The 17,447-nt window shown below is 38.3% G+C and overlaps 1 protein-coding gene across 4 annotated transcripts in view; it reads right to left on the reverse strand.

Annotated features, from left to right (window-relative positions):
* Positions 1 to 205: 205 nt before the first annotated feature.
* Jakmip2 (janus kinase and microtubule interacting protein 2) overlaps positions 206 to 17,447 on the reverse strand; it is a 187,975-nt gene continuing 170,733 nt past the window's right edge. Inside the window, exons 20-22 of one of the 4 annotated variants that reach the window (XM_008825241.2) lie at positions 13,240 to 13,305; positions 9,885 to 9,955; positions 3,188 to 3,639 (exon numbers count right to left, since the gene is read on the reverse strand). In XM_008825241.2, coding sequence (XP_008823463.1) covers positions 9,905 to 9,955; positions 13,240 to 13,305 — 117 coding nt within the window. In that variant the 3' untranslated portion in view covers positions 3,188 to 3,639; positions 9,885 to 9,904. Of the gene's footprint in view, positions 3,640 to 9,884; positions 9,956 to 13,239; positions 13,306 to 17,447 lie in introns of those variants that run through there. The other 3 variants (XM_029559754.1, XM_029559753.1, XM_008825243.2) reach the window with 3 other exon arrangements.

Genomic DNA, 17,447 nt, shown 5'->3' on the forward strand with positions numbered 1-17,447 from the left:
TGCAGATGGCCCAAAAATTTAAAAATCAACACATAACCAACAAATATTCTATTTACAGTGACATGAAAACCTAGGCAGGTTAAAATAACAAGCATCATTTAAAATAATGTGCTTATCAATTACATTGAAGATTTGAACATTCAAATTATACAATGGGTTTATATAGAAAGTTAACAATAAATAGGCAGAAAGAAAGAAATTTGGGAGAAATTTATTTAAAATAGTCAAAAATAACCAAACAGGTTGAAATAAAATACTGTAACAAAAAAAGATTTGGCAAACTATTTCTTCTACTACAAGTGGAAACCCCTTCTGACCCCAGTGATGATCCATACCTTCCAAGTTGGGAAGAACCATATACCTGCATGAAAAGTGATTTCTGAGTTGAAGAAAATTCAAAACAAAATGCATCATTTCATTCCTAAAACCTTACTGTTAGCAGTAATTTAACTGATAGAACAAGTCAAAAAGGATCTGATTTGCCAGTTTATTCTATCATCACTCTAAATGCTAGTTGAATGGCATGTGAAAAAGACAGTTAGCTTAAAGACTGCTTTGCAGTGTGGTTGGTCAGTCTGTTTCTTCTCGCTTATGGAAATTTTACTGTCCGGAACATGCTAAATTAGGGCTTTCGTTTATTTCAAACTACTTAAGTCATTTTCAAAGGGATGAATACTTTGCTAAGAAAAATTAGGTAAATGAACCCAGATGGTGCTGGTTCCTTATAATTCATTGGCCAAGTGTGTCAGGATAATAAAGTATAGAATGGGAATTATCTTTTAAAAAAAGAAACAGAAGCATAGTGTCTTCTCCATTCCAATGATACTTTCGTTTGGTTATTCTTAGCATTGTATTCAAGGGAAGCAACTATTTAGATATGGTCTATTTCCTGAATCCATTAATAATAGAAACACATACTTGCAATTTTCTCAGTCCTCTTCTAATTATGGAAATGGACATCAGAGAAATGCTACCAAAATATTTAGACTTTTTAGCATAAATATATTCATATTAATATTGAGGATCATGATCAACACTTGGTAAAGATGTCACCATTTAGTTTATAAGCTAGAGAAATTTGATGTTCTGTATGTTGAACAGAAAAAAAGAGCTCCCCTCCTCCCATCTAAGTTTCGTAGATGATCAGCCTCACTGATGTGGCTGCCAGACAATTTGGTACGAGTATGATGCAATTCCATTAACAGCAGAGAAGCAGATAGGGCATATGATTATTTCACACCATTTCTTCCAAAATTCATAATAATTTAGAAATACTTCTCTGATATAAAATTTAACCTACAAGTTTCTTGATGGGGAAGCCAGGAGAAACAAAGTGTGCTTATATCAGATGGAGTATGGGGTTTACTCTGATGGGTCTCAGGATGGTAAGTGAAGAGTAATTGAAGAGAAAAAAGTCTCATTGATGCACTTCCATAATTTGTGATTGAGCTGCGTGGCAGACATTGTAGAAGTACCCTGTTTTCACATTAACTGCACAATGAATCTGCTATTCATATTTGATCCAGAACTTACCTTAGTTGAGTAAAGTCTCCATTTGGATAGTTTGATTTGTATGTTTGCATTAGGACACATGACTTGATCTTCCTGAATGAAACAATCAGGATTATGAGATGCTCTCTGTTCTCTCTGATCCTTGGTTTCATAGCTGGCTCTCCTCTGATGACTGTGGGATTTTGTTTGATGCCATGCATCACAATCAGGAGAGCTAGGAGGTGCTTAGCACTGAAAGGACACACTCTGTCTTGCTCAATAGAATAAGACAATCTATTTGTTGCGGTTTATTAGATATCCTGGTTGTGAATCTCTCAATCCTTATTGCTAATAATGTCCCAGGTAGCTCGATCGGAAAGCTGCGGTGATGCTCAGTTTTGACCATGCTGAAGGACTAGTTCATTAAATAGGGGAATCTGTTTCTCCACAATACAAGAAAGTCAAATAATACAGCATTTATAATAATTACAAAGCACTTTGTGCTACTTTAAGCACCTCTTGTTCCAGAATTGCAAATAAAACCTTATGAAAAAGCATTTAACCCCCATTTTGCAGATGAGGAAACTGAGGCACAGAGAGGTCAAGTGACCTGGGTTAGAGTAAATATGAACAAAATGTGGGACCCCAGCATTCTGTTTTTTCTTATAGATTCTTAAGTTATGCTGGCCTTGAAAATGCCAGTGCTAAAACTGAATGATAAGATACTCAATTCACATATGGAACTATTTGTGTAGCATTTCATAGAAAGAGTTTCTGGCTCCCTACACACATTCTTTATGCATGGGAATTCTAGCCCCATAAATAAAACCTTGAAAATTTGAAAAATTGAGGTTGTCTTGTTATCTACAGTAAATGAGGTGTAAAATTAGCTTTTCAGGAACATATATTTACTCTCCTAGCTGAATCCAAGATTCAGTAATACATAACTTAGGAAAAGCACCAGTCTTCTAATTACCTCTGGTACAAAACTGCCTTATCAGTAACATGTTCCTCTCTATAAAAAAAGTAGAGCTATCTTCTGTTTTGGAAAATTGCGTTATCACTCTAAACAAGATTCAGATTGCTCTAGGTCTGTTAGGAGACTTCTAATATTCACATCTCTCTGGCAAACCCAACTGTTGGCAGAAATTTACTTATCACCTCTAAGATGGATTTACCCACATCATGTATATTCATCCACAGACAATTTTAATTTGAAAATCAATGTTACAAAAATTGGAATCAGAGGTGCTCTCTGGCCCTGGTTCCCTATGGATCTTGGTGTTCAGAACTAAGTCTGGGAGCTTATGGTTTAGAGCATCATCTTCATCATTTTCAATATGAATGAGATCAGTCCATTCTTGGTGGAGAAATGCAGATGTGTAAGAAGAGGAAGCATCAAATTTGAATTTATTTTCAAGTTACATTCGCTGAAGTCCTTAGCCTTGGTTGTCAGTTTCCTTAGGGTCCCCTCCTGGGGTGGACTTCTCACCACCTTTTGGAGAAACAAAGTGGAGAGTGCTTTCCTTCCATTTACATTGCAGATGCTTCTGTTCCTGAGTTTAAAACAATCACAAAGAAAGAAAAGCAAATCCCTGTAGTAAGAAACCAGACTTTTCAAATGAAACATTTTATTGTAAATAGCTCCTCATAGGTATTCCTCGTGCTTCATTCCCCACCCGCCCTTGTATTTTTTTTCTTTTTGTTTTAATTTTTTAAAACGATGTCTGTTTGCAGGAATAGTGTTTCCATGGGATGTGGTGTTACATTAAAATGACCCCCCCTGCACAGCAGGAGTTGAATGTTTCATTGTAACTTTGGTTCCATGCCCAAGACACATCTTTGCTTGATCTGCTGAAACTGGTTCCATTGCTGAATTCCTCCTTCACATAACATATGTTTATAGTTCTCTTCTTCTGGTTTGACATACATACGTTTCATTAAATGCAGCATATATTGTAGATTTTCAACAGGGTCATTATGAACTGTCAAGTAAGAAACCTTGAATAATGGCTTTAAAGTACACAGTCTTGACTACAGGGTAGTTCTTAGCTTTTGATTTCCCTTGCACTGGTGTAAACAAATTCGCCATCGTTGAAGGTTTAAAAGCATTTGCCTTTTGGGGTATGATCCGTGTTTTCGATTTTTCTGAAAGATAGAGGAAAAGATTTCTTCAACCATCAGTTTGTTAACAGCTGAACCAGAAAAAAGTTTGGTTTACTCTCTGGCACCAAAACCAAAGCAATAAAAAAATAAGGCCAGCCTGGTCTACATAGTGAGTTCCAGGACAGCTGGGGCTACAGGGAGACCCTGTCTCAAGAGGAAAAAAAAAAAAAAAAAAAAACTTTTAAAAAGAAAGATAAAAATATTTTTATTTTTGTATATATTGTTTAGTTGAATACATTTGGGAAAGTTACATAATATCTACAGGTTTACTTTAAGACAGAAAAGTATTACTTATTTCATGGTTTATAGCAAAATGCATATAAAGAAATGAACAGTTTCTATAGTAAATGTTCTGAAATATTAGCTGTCATCATATTACCTTCTCATCTGTGTCAAATATCATCTTCAGATTTTATTTATTATTTATTTATCTATTTATTTTAGTCTTTTTGAGGCAGTGTCTCCTGTATCCCCAGCTGGCTTGGAATTCCCTATGTAAACAAGGCTGGCCTAGATCTCACAGCTATTTGCCTGCTTCTACCTCCCTAGTGTTGGGATTAAACCATACCCAGCTATTTTGGATATTATTTTAAAAGCAGGGCTTTTATGTCACATTTCTTTTCCATAATTATAACCATGAGCATGTTGTCTCCACCCAAGAGATTGATGGGAGACCTTCCTGGGGATTCTGCCACACAAATGCTCTGGTAGGCATTTAGATGACCCTGAAAATGAGCTGTGCCAATCAGGACTCTCTACTCCCAGTTAAATACTACTTCAATGGAGCTCTCCCTTATAATGTTCCCTCTTCTGATAAAAAGCTAAAGACGGCACGGAGAACAGGCCTTCAGTCTGAACCACACGGATAGGAAAAAACAAAACAAAAAAATTTCCTTTTTTCTATCTGTATACCCAAGAAATTATTTAACTTCACTAAGCATCAATTTCTTCATCTAAAAAATGATGATGCTATGTGCAAAGACTTTGCTATTGTCCCAGAAATTCTGACCAAGATCCAAACTGATGGAAAAGGAGATACTTAATATCTCAAAGACAGCTCCAAGTCACCATACAGAGGTACATTACGGATTCAAAGAAGTTCCTGATGTAGAATATCGGTGTACAGAAATAATGTATTGCTCAGACCACTTCAGTGCTAAGACTGGGTTAGGTTAGGGTGGAGACTGATAGAGTCACAGAGTGAATCTCAGGGAAGGGTGTGCAATGACTGGGGTAAAGCTGAGGGTGGGAATACACTGGGAGATGGCACAGGAGATGACTGGGTGGGTAAAAGTGCTTGCTGTGCAAGCCTGACAGCCTGAATGTGGGTCCTCAGAACCCATATAAAGAGCTGGACACTGTTGCATCCGTATGCAATCCCATCATATCTACAGTGAGATAGGACAATCATCAAGAAGTTCACAGGTCAGCAGTGCAGGAGCAGAAACAAAAGAGATCCTGCCTCAACTAGGTGCAAGGAGAAAACTGACTTCTGAAAGCTGCCCTGTCCTCCACACACATGAAACAAACAAACAAAATGACTGAATAAATAAATAGACCAACAAATAAAAGAGAATACACTGGTGAAATGAGGGGACACTGCCAACAAGCATAAAGACTGGCAGTGTGTACAGAGTAGACTTGCCTTCTGGACACACACTTCCTCACCTTCCCTTGTCCTTCCGGGGAGAGAACTGCAGAGGAATGACTAGTAGGGAAGACATATCATTATCTCTGTGCCCATGTTTCAATAGAAAACTTCCCCAGCAAGTAGATGTGCATTGTACCACAACTGGAGGGAGCCAGAGCAACGGTAGGGTAAGCTGGGTCTCAGACAGCCTGGGAATAGTGCACTGGGCGTACTCGAGATAGTCCTGGGAAGACCTCACACTCTCTCAAGAAGGCTAGTCTTTGATCACCTCTCCAAGGAAAGACTTCAGGATCTGGTCAGTCATGGCCAGTGAAACTGCCACAACCTCCGAGGGGCCAATTCTTTCTCCCTCAGAGTCTCTCTCATCTCAACAAATGCTCAGCTTTGAAGAGGGAAGGAAGGCCACAAGGTCTCCCTGGGCCAAATCATGAACCGTTTCCAGCCCCAAGGGTGTCTAGCTTTGACTAAGAGGATAAGGAAGGTAATGAGCTAAACCAAGTCTGAGATTGAATTTTTAAACTGAGCAAGATTTCCAGGAACTGGAAATGGCTATACGGTGGGGGAATATATTTAAGATTTAGTTCAAGGATGAGAAAAGGAAATTAAACTAAACTGAAAAGATAGATTCAACTTACGGTAATTAACATTCCACAGCCATTAGAGCCTCAAACATCTAGTTATAATATTCTTCACTTCCTGGCAAAGAGATCTCATCAGAATCTATATGAAGATACTTTAGAGATATACTTGTGTGTCATATATATATACATATATATATATGTATATATATATGTATCTCCACCAAAAGGCTTTATTTGCCTTTCAATTTATGTTCTAGCAGAGATTATACCCTAGATTCTGTATCAGAACATTCATACATCATTTTTTTTTCTGTTTTCTGTTTTTTTCTGGTCAAGGTTTCAGGATGCAATGCAGGCTGGGCTTGTATTCACAGTCCTCCAGCCCCCTTCCTAGCGTTGGGCTGACATCACCATACCAGGTTATCATTTCTGTCTGTCACAGTAGAGCAAATAAAACTTGGCAACTGGAGTTAGCATATGTTGGTTTTAAAACCAATTAGCATATGAACAATTTCCTAGATGGTTACATTGCTACAAATTAAGGGGTATAGCTAAAGGAAACTATTATTTATACAGGCCAGTTGCATTCAAATAGAGTAACTGTAGTTATGCATAACCACAATATAAGTCACAGGAATTCTTTTAAGCTGGTGTTTTCTAGTGCAGCAGGAGCTTTAGTTTTCTTCTACGTGGAACATACCATTCATTTTGAAACTTTACAAGATGCCACCGTGCTCTGAGTCAACTGCATGTCATCTTTCACTTGGGATTCTAGTGGCTTAAGGGCTCCACCATTCAACCAGTCACACTACTGGGAAACCTAAGGGGCAGTTCTCACACTTTTTTATTTCTTCAAAACTCATATACAGTTTATTGCATGGTAAGTTCATGAGCTAGTCAATAAATGACAGCTATTACTATCTCCATTTTATAGAAAAAGAAAATGGCAACAAAGATTGCTAAGTAGCTGATCCCTGCGAGTAGCAGTGGGAGTCATATGATATTGATGAGGCAGAAATGAAGCTAAGGGTTAGAGGCTTCCTTGATGTTCCCACTGACAAAGGAGGTGATGCCTTCCTGGACAGGCATAAAATGGCTGAGGGGAATTAACTAGGCTCTTTCTGTCCTTCCAGTATATGAGGACATAGTAGCTCTTCCAGAAAATACAGCAAGGTGCAATCTTGGAAGCAGAAACTAAGCCCTGATCAGATATAGAACCTGCCACTGACTGATCTAGAATGTGTCATCCTCCAGAACTGTGAAAAATAAATGTTTAATATTTATAAATCACCCAGTCTCAGGTGATTTTATTATAGTAAAAATCAGCAAAACAGAATGGTATAGTACAATAAGACTGGTATCTCTTTTGCAATGTTATCAGTATTAAATAAAACGATGGTTATGAAATTCCTGTTTTCCTCCTTTTTTATTGGCCAGTGCTGGAAATTGAAGTCAGGGTCCTGTGAATGCTTAGACAAATCTAGTGTTTCTTTGAAAACTACTGAGGATCAGTGAAAATAAAAATGTTGAGAACTACTCAAATAAAACATATATACATTGTTTTGTTTTAAACAATATATCTTTAAACATAATCTTGGGTTTATGAATAGAAGAAATCCCTGATTTAGTATAGGAAAAAAAATCATGATCATCTGTAGCATGCTTTTACTAACCAATAACAAGCCAGACACTGCTCTTTCTTCTTATCTTTCTTTTGACCTCTTTTCAGACATAATTAACATTAGTCACTTTTCAATAATGTTCTATTGTCTAAATTAATTGCGTCTAGGTTATTTCTGAAAAGAGGCAATATAAAAAAGCTTCTTGATTGGATTTTGACCATAAACTACTTGGTAATACTGAAGTTGTAATTATATACTTACATATTTACAATTGATACATATATATTTATAAAATCAGTAAATGTGGCAGCTAACTTTCAAAATAATAATAGCTAAGAATTTCAAATCATTTAATTATTTCACAGGGCAATGTGATAATTTGCATTCAAGACATCATTTGATTGTCTTAACACATCTCCATGATGTAGGTAAATACTTACATCTCATTTAAATGAAATAAATTGCTTACTGTGACGCAGTCAGTGGTAGAATTCAAAATATTGTTGACTTAAAAACTGTAATTCTAAACCACTCAGCCATTTCTTTTCCTGTATGTATTTTATACTGACCAGATTCACTATCACATTCATTTGCTATTTTATTTTCACTTTAGTCGTTTGTTTTACAGAGAATTACTAGTTATCAATTCTGTGCTGCTTTGAAGGAAGAAGAAATCAAATTAGAGAATTCCTAAAGAAGCCATAAAAAATAGGAGATGCAGAGATAAGCACAGTGCAGGTTCAAAAGTCAATAGCTAAGTAATACCATGTGAATGGGAGACCTGACACTGAACAGGCACTGCCGAATATCAACATTGTTCAAAACGCAGGAGAGATGCCCTCTGTTATTTCGAACTGTGGGATGAAGCTGTGTGGGCAAAGAACCCAGTCTTGACAATTGCAGCTGTGTGGTTGTGGAACGTCACATGCTGCCACTTCTCTATAAAATATGAATAAAAGCAATACTTACCTTGTACAGGGGTTGATGAGGATAGAACGTACTTGTTACTTAGAATAACTCCAAGCACATAATTGCATTAGCTATTAGTGATGTTGATGTTGAAAGTTCCTCACTTTTTAGCTAGCACTTCTGAGATTCAGGTTTTATTTTCTAAATCACTATGTAGAACTTGACTCTATTTTAATAACTCTGTTTGGGGAGAGGACTGTTTTCTGACACTGTGGCCATTTTAAATGTGTACTGGAAAGTCCCTTTTCACTTGAAGGATTCTCATTCAGACTGTGTGGCCCAGTGTTCTTAGGGTGCTGCAAGGTTATCACCAAAGGATAGTTTTCAGACCAAAAATAAAACCTTTTGGAAGAAGAAATAAAGCCAGAGGGATGATAATAAAAGGGCATAAAGATTTTGGACATTTTTTCTTTCATTCTCCTATGGTAAAGCCATGCTAAAGTCCCCAGACCTGTTTCACAAGCAGGTAATGACATTGACAGTCATGGAGAAAAGGTCTCTCTTCTATTTTTCTGCTTGCTAGAAAAAAACCCAACTAATGTGAAGTCTAGAAAGGAACTTTGTATAATATAGCTTCACAAGATAAGAAAAGTTGATATGGGCCATGGTAAGTAGGTTCAGAATGGCAGCTAACTGCCCTTTTAATAAACAATATTAAGATACATGGTTTCCATAACTCACCGAGTATCATAATTACCTGGTGTGCTTATGAAATGCAGACCAATCCTTACTTTCCATCACTCCCACTTTCTCAACCCTACCACCTCTAGTGATCTGATTCATGAAGTCTAAGATTAGGCCTTGGAATCTGTTAGTTTTTGGCACTGGGAATCACTGGCTAGGATTGCTGATGCATGTGCTCATAGACATTGACTTGGTAATGGTCACAATAAGACTCTTTTTTTCCCCTCTTCCTAAATTGATATTTAAAAGTATATTATTTTAAAACAAGATCCAAGTTCTCTTAATATTCTGCTTTTCTGACTTCTCATGCAGAGAGCTTGGGAAAGAGTTGGGATAGTAGTCATTATAGGCTTGTCTGAGTCTTATAATCAGCATTTTCAAGCTCGAAGAAATACTAAAGGTACAGTAAAATATTGTTGCTCAGTAGACCCAGACACAACTCTTCCAGTGGGACGGAAGGTCCCAATGAGAATACTAAGATCCATAGATACTGCAACTTCTCAAAGTTGTATAATTAACTGGAAAAATTCTTTTATTCCATTATACTTCAAAACTTTTATTTATTTTTAATAGTTATGTGGATTAGGCCAGTTTCTCATTTTATGGTGAACCAAACCAAGCATGTTCCACTTTTAAAAGCGTTGCCCAATGACTATATGCAGCATCCTTCTTATCAAATACTTCTTAGAACCACGCGGTGAGAATTTAATGGGATCTTACCTTTAAGAGGCACCTTGACATCAAGGCCATAGAATAAAGGCAAGAGAGAAGAACAAGAATAGAAACAGAAACTGCAGAAGAAAAAGAAGAAGATTATATACATCTGAACTTCTGTAAGAGTCATTCAGGTAACACAAAACCTCGGCTTTCCACACTGCTCTCTTCCCACCTCACACATGCACAAGTACTTTGTTGTTTCAACAGTCTATACCTTTCATTCATCTATGGGCAAAACAGTGTCACCACCATTAATGCATATATTTTAGAATTAATTGTAAGGGGGATTCACAGATCATTACTCTAAGTTCCCAATTTAATAGACAAGAAAGCAGTTTAGCTTCTCATAATTTCATGAGACAATGGGAGCCAGAACTCAGATACTTTGAGTTCTACTTTATTATGTATACGGTCTCTGTCAAGTACAGGATTGTGTTTCAAAAATCCACGGTATAATCAAAGCAATAGACTTATTAAGCTGACGCTGTTTGGTTACTGTGATAGGTTTTAGGACTAAGACCCAGCTGGGAGAATGTCAATGTGTAGTGTAAATATATCAGTGGTCACCTAGTGGAGTGCTTTTGAGGAGATGGGACACCATTAGGAATTACATAGGGGTAGAAGGCTTAAACTGGGCATATCCTGGGAAAGTTAGGATGTGTGTCCCTCCTGTTGGAGTGGAAGAAGCTTCTATATCAATGAACATTTCAGATAATGAGTGAGTGTTGTTTCAGCTGTCCTCCCCTGGAGATAAACCTCTCCATAACTGATTCATAAATGGCTTGATCTGATCTCTTTACCAAAACCCTTCACCAGAGAAACAGTCAGTTGGATGAACAAACTCATGAAGTACTGGAATATTACTAATTGTATGTAAATTATAAAGTGTCACAGCCCAGGTACATTTTTAAAAAAATGTCCTTGGTAGTTAACTTTTACATCACACCATGTCCTCCAGGGACATCTGATAAATACAACAGCATGTTTGAATAAGAGTCATGGATGGCAGTCTCCTATTACCCATGCTATCTGTACAGTTCTTTCCCTGCCATAGCTTATCAGGTTCCTGTGCCATTATGGTGACATTCTACCAAAAATTGTAAATAGAACTCTGAAAGTCATGTATTGCTGACTTTTTTTATGATGAAAAGCAGAAATTTCGTTCTTCTTGAAATACTTTCTTGAAGATGTACCCATAGCCAGAGGGCTTCCCACTATTCCTTTAAGGAGAAGGTTAGACATTAGATCTGGGCATGAAGAGATAATAAATTCTTAGTCGCTGCAGTGTGGTAAGACCTGGAATCAGTTGCCCTGGAATTTCAGCTTGCTAGGTTATATACGCTTGGGCTAGATGTTTCATTTCTTTGATTAATTGTTATCATCTTCATAAAAAGGGATCATGAATATTTGCTGGGTATTTCTCATGGAATAATCATGAAAAGAAAGGATACAAAGATAGTGAGTGCTTTGGGCCTGGTGAACTGATCTGTACAATTTTACTGGTTTGTTATTATCCCCTGATTTGTATCAACTGCATGTGTGGAAACAAGCAGCTCAGAGGGACAGTGTGTGCACTCTGAGTATGTTTTAAGGTATTTCAAGGGGAAGAATGAAGAGTACACAGAACATAAGTGACTTTTAGCTGTTTCCCTAGGCTGGAGGGCAAGAAAAAGCAAGAACAAGTGAGTAGAGCATTGGCACAATCTCATCTCCTAGTCTACTCTATCAGAAATCAATGGTGTTATTGTTGAAGCAGCTCAGTTCACTTTCTGGCAATATTCAGCATTTATTACTAGAGGATCTTTATTCTCTATGAAGTACATTACTTCAGTATCATAAATGTTTAGGAAGTTCATTCCTATAAACACTGAAACAGAATGATTATGAAAGACAGTTGACAATCTTAATTCCCCTTTTCTCAAAATTTCCACAGGATCTATTTAGATAAAGGCTAGTGTACTGACCTTAATAGAGTTTACCTCTCTTTTTGAAACCTCAGTTGATGGCAGTGAATAACAGCTCAAGATTTCTGCATAAAATAGCCTCAACTGCCTCTTCCTGCTTGAGTCAGATCAAAGGAAGTTTATGAATGAAGAGAGAGCTTGGCCCCAGAGTAGGCCACTCAAAAATGCTAGAAGTCTGAGGTATGTCTTTTAGTAACTAGTAATTTGGGAGCACCCCTTGCCTTCTCCGTGTCTTTCTGCCAGTTGTAGGGGAATTAAACATAGTTCTAGGTTCATCACACTGCACCTTTGCCTCATCAACCCTGCAGAACTAAACAGTTCAGTTCTGAACTGAGGGAAATTCTAGTTTAAGAAATTTCAGAAATGTATTTTTTAATTCGATCTGTACTTTCATGTTTCCTAATTTATTCATGTGACATCATCCCTCAAAGAACCACAAGAGGAGGTCCATGAGGGTGCTATCATTCCCATTTTATAGAAGTCACTTACTCAAGATGGTATTAGAATCTGAAGATCACCTAAGAAGTTGAGTGTCTGGTGATCTGGCTACCAGCCTCCACCAACTGCTTCTGACCTCACATATATGGGTTACTAAAGCAATTTGAGATGAACTAAATACTAACCACAGTCTCAAGTATGGCAGATGGCTTGCTATTTATTGTCTTTGTGTATGCCCATGGAAGATACTACAAAATAGCCTATCTCAATCCAGGGATTCATGTAGCTAAGTCCAGTCAAGGGGACTGGCACTTGAGAGAAAACTTTTCTGTGCTGTCCTGCATACCTCAGTAGGATGCTCCTGGCCTGCCAGGCAGGACACTTCTTTGTTGTGCCAGCCTGAGCTGAGTCTCCTTTGTCAAAGCACAATCATTTCCAAGTGCCCTCTAGAACACTCTGATTTATTTCCCTAAGCACAGGCTCTTTTGGAAGAAGTTTCTCTTTCCAATTTCCAGTCCCTGGGGAAGTGACAGGAGGATGCAGTTTTAGCTGTCGATTTATACTTCATAGCTTATTGTTCAGGTAAAATTGGAACCCAAGGATGAAAGGGATTTTTATGAATGATGAGAAAGAAATTTTAAAAGGTACTGAACATTCTTTTTTAAAAAGCAAAGTGGAGTAAACTCTGAGAAAAGTGTTGGGAATGAAGATGAGGAAAGGTCTACAGAGAAAACACTGAAGGGAATTTAAAAAATCCAACACAAAGGGCAAAAATACCAAGTGCGCTGACAGTGCAGCCTCAGCCAAAATCCTGGTGTCTGACTGAGGGTGGGCACCACTTTCCTTGTGCCTATACCAGCCTTCGTCAGAGAAAAAGGAAGAGAAAGCACGGAGAGCAAAATCAATGCCGCTTTATGATTAGACACAGTGCAGCAGGCACTGAGCTGAACACACACCTTTTCTTCTAGGTCCTTTATCTGCCTTTTCTGAATGTCTGTTTTATCTTCTAGGTCACGGATCCTCTGAATAAAACAGAAAAAAAATGCCATTAGGTGTTAAGGTGTATGAGAAATTTCACCAAACATAACACTCTCATAAAAACATTAACATTAGTTAGGACTAATAGAAATATCACAAATATACATTTCCATATTTACAAGGTTGTTTCTTGCTACAAAAATTGCCCAAACTTGTGGTGGTAAAATATTTTATTATATATTTTATTTTATTATATTTATTTATATATGAAATCTTTTATTTTTAGGTTTTCTGAAACAGGGTCTCCCTGTAGACCCAGGTTCCTTGGCCTGGAACTCACTATGTAGACTAGGTTGGCTTCTGCCTCATGAGTGCTAGAATTAAAAATGTGCACCAACACACCTGGCCTGTGATTATACTTAAAAAAAATATTTTCTACCTGTTATGGTCTGGATCTTAAATACCCTCCTAAGACCACATTCTAAAGGTCTGTATCAGCCTGTGCAGTTGCCGGAAGAGGGAAAAGCCTTAGAAGGTGGGACTTTGTGGAAAGAAGTGAGGTTATCAGACGCACGCCCTTGAAGGGGATATTGGAGCCCTGACCTCTTTCTCTTCCTTCACTTTCTAACTGTCATGGGGTGACTAACTTTGCTCCATCATATGCAACCATCCATAATGCACTACCTCACTGCCCTTAAGCAAGGGAGTCAACTGATTATGGATGGAAACCTTTATAACCATGGGGTGGAATGAAAGTTTTTCTTCATTAAATTGATTTTCTTAGGTATTTTATTATAGTGACAGAAAACTAACAAACCACCCAAGAATACTTTCTCATCCCTGCAGAGGCCTTCTCTAGGTGAGAGGTGCAGATCCCACGCCACTGCCGTCGGACTTGGCCATGAGATGGGTTTTACCCAGAGGAATATGAGCTTGTCTGAAAACAGTCTGTCCTAGAAATAATGAGCCAGAAGCAAATGTCATTGTGAACACTTTAGATTGATATTTCTGTTATTTATTGCTACAGTAAAAAAAAAAAAATCTAAGCTGTCTTATACAATGGTAAACAGCCCAGTTGATTTTTGCTAGCCTTTCTTTTCTCCATTTCAATCCTGTTTTGGGGTAGAATTTCCTTACAAAACATGATTGACCCATTCTCAAAAACCAGAAGAGACTACATTTCAACACAATTCTCAGAAGAGAGCTGACAAACTGTGTGGAAAACAATCATAACAAAAACAGAACAGCAATCATGAAGGTGAGAAAGCATTGGGCTCTTTGAACTTACCTGTTATTTTTGGAACCACATTCTACTAATTGAAACAGCACAGATTGGATATCAGAATTACACAGACAACTGTTTACAAGTAAAATAAGTCTTCAGAATTCCTGCCAGGAATCTAAAGGTTTTTATACCCATGTACATAGCCACACATAGCAATCTTGTTATTTTATATTGCCGCTGTTGAGAGTAAAGAGAACTGAAGCCTTCACTGGAAGCCCAGCTGACATAGCAGAGATAAAGGTTTTTATAATGCAGTGTGGGGAGCAAAAGGGAAGCTGGATGCAAGGGCATCAACATGGAATCAGATCTCCTCTCTGAAAAGTAGTGCTCAACTGGAGGTGATTTTGTCCCCTCTCCTGGAAGGAGGCATTTGGCACTGTCTATGTATTTTTTTAAGTCAAATGATAATGCTTAGTCTAGAATGTATATGATAGTCACATTTTAGTATAGTTATAAATTTGTGTACCTATCACCAGTAGACACTTTTTATTGTCACAACTAGGCATGTGTGGTGGAACGTGCCACTGGCATCTACTGGGTTGAAGTCAGGAGTACTATTAAATATCCTACAATGCACAAGACACCCTCCCACTCTAAAGAATTAAGAATGATCTAGTTCACATGTCTCTGTAGTACTTAGACTGACAAGCCCCACTGTCAAGGAAAGGAGCTGAGGTTTGTGCAAGACCTGTTGTGTTTGGTCAAGGTTTATCTTGAAATGAAAAGACAATGAATGTGGGCCTGGAATGAGTGTAGCATATGCATAGGGGTGATACGTGTGTATAGGTGTGATGTGTGTGCTGGTGTGGCATTCAATGTATTGCCTATGCTCCAAGGCTACCCAGAAAAACAGAAGTGTAAGACATTTCTACCTTGAGTATGTGCACAATTCCTTGACATGTCTCTGGATACAGAGTTAAGTATTATATTCAGAAAATCATGAATCCATAAGATTATTTAAGTACTTATTCAGCCCTCAACTCTGAGCTTTCCAGTCATTCCGGACATGCCTTTAACTGTACTGCATGAACTGGAGAATACAGCTAAGGGTTTAGCTAGTTACTGGTCTCAACACACTACGATGTTCTAATGGAAGATGAAATGTAACAGAGGTAATAAAAAATTAAGTAGAAAATGTGAAAATGGCTAAAATGTATAACTATCACTGATCACCAACTCATGGGACTGTGTTCAGGTAGTAGAGTAGAATCATCTGAAATGAATCCATAGTCTTCATTATATGATATAGGCTTGTTTTTATTTTCTTGCCAGATATTCATGCATTATCGCTCTCACACTCATTCTCTCCTCCTCTCTTCTCCCCTCCGCTCCCCTCCTCTCCTCTCCCTCTCCCTCTCCCTCTCCCTCTCCCTCTCCCTCAACCCTTACTGGAGCTGATGATAGCTTACTGCAAGTTCTTCTGACTCTAACCTGGTCCAGCCTATATCAACTTATATAGCCAACATGACTGTAAAATGTGAAATGTCAGGCTGGGGATGTGGCGTAGCACTCGCCTAGCATGCACAAGGAATGCAGTTCTATTCTTAGCATCATGGGGGAAAACATGAAATTATCACAGAAGATTCTTAAGACTAAGAGGTAGGGAAAGGAAAAGAAGGAAAAGTTAGTCTAGCTGTACTAAACAAGACCCCCAAACACTTGCAAGGCTCTACAAAACCTGGCCCTTCCTCAGTCTCTGCCTTTACCTTCTATCAACCTTAGTTGACTCTGTGTACTCCTCGCACATTGACATCTTCGCTGGTCCTTGAATATACCCTGGAGATTTAGCACTTGTTATGCCTTTTTCTGAAACACATTGTCTAGACCTTTGCATGGCTGGTTTCTTGGTTTTCAAATATCTTCAGACAAATCTCCACTGACCAGCTGACCTAACCTGGATAACCCTACCTCCTGCCTCACATGCACATTCACACACATCTGCATAAGCTTCTTTGCAGGGCTTAGCTCTTCTTTTGGACATGGCCTATGCCATGGTTCATTTGTGCTGTGGCTTTGTGCCTTCCCATCTGTGTTACAGATTAGATGTCTTCCTTCACTGTCACCTTCCCAACATGTGGTACATGGTAGGCTCTCAATATGCCATGGCTTCTATTAATTATCAGAGGTTTTAAATGTTGATTGTTTTCCTGGAATGTTTTGTCTATTTTGTTCATCAGGCTACGGATTCTGGAAGAGGCAGATCTTTAAAGGGGATCGGTAAAAATGAGAATGTTTGAAGGACATTTTAGAGATGAAAATTGAAAAAATGAAGGCTTGAAAGTAGAAAACCATGGCCAAGCAGCACCAGGTTCTGCACTGCTGGAAAGGGCTCTTGAGAAGGTCTCAAGTCATGCCTTGGGGGAGAAGCAGTCACCTAATGAAGGACTGAAAACACCTGCGCAGGTGCTTTTGAGCAAGAATTTACCACAAGGAGAGCTGAGAGAAATGAAGGGTGGCATGTATGGTGAAAGGAGGAGAGTGGGAAGCACCCACAATTAGGTCCCCAGGGCACCTAGGAACCCATGTGCTTTTGTTGATACCATTTAACAAGATATACCACAATTGCTTTTCTTTAAGCTGAGCACCACGTCTTACAGGACGGCAGTATCCGTGGAGAATTCACTGTATCCACCACTTGTAAATATATTTAAATGTTGGAAACACACATCGATGATAGAGTCAGGCTGATGGCACCTGAAGCCATTGTAATAATGAAAATATCTTGTATATGTTTGTTGCTATGGGTCTGAGCAAACCAAACAACAGTAAAGAATTTGGGGACGATGCCTCATGGATGGGGTGCTACCTAAATTCTTTGAGGGAGAAGGCAGAGAAGACACCAGTAGCCATACCCTAAATGATGTGCAATAAGGTCATTACATTGAACCAAACAAGCATATA

Source organism: Nannospalax galili, unplaced genomic scaffold (genome assembly GCF_000622305.1).
Source record: "Nannospalax galili isolate Female #2095 unplaced genomic scaffold, S.galili_v1.0 scaffold128, whole genome shotgun sequence".
Taxonomy (NCBI): Eukaryota; Metazoa; Chordata; class Mammalia; order Rodentia; family Spalacidae; genus Nannospalax; species Nannospalax galili.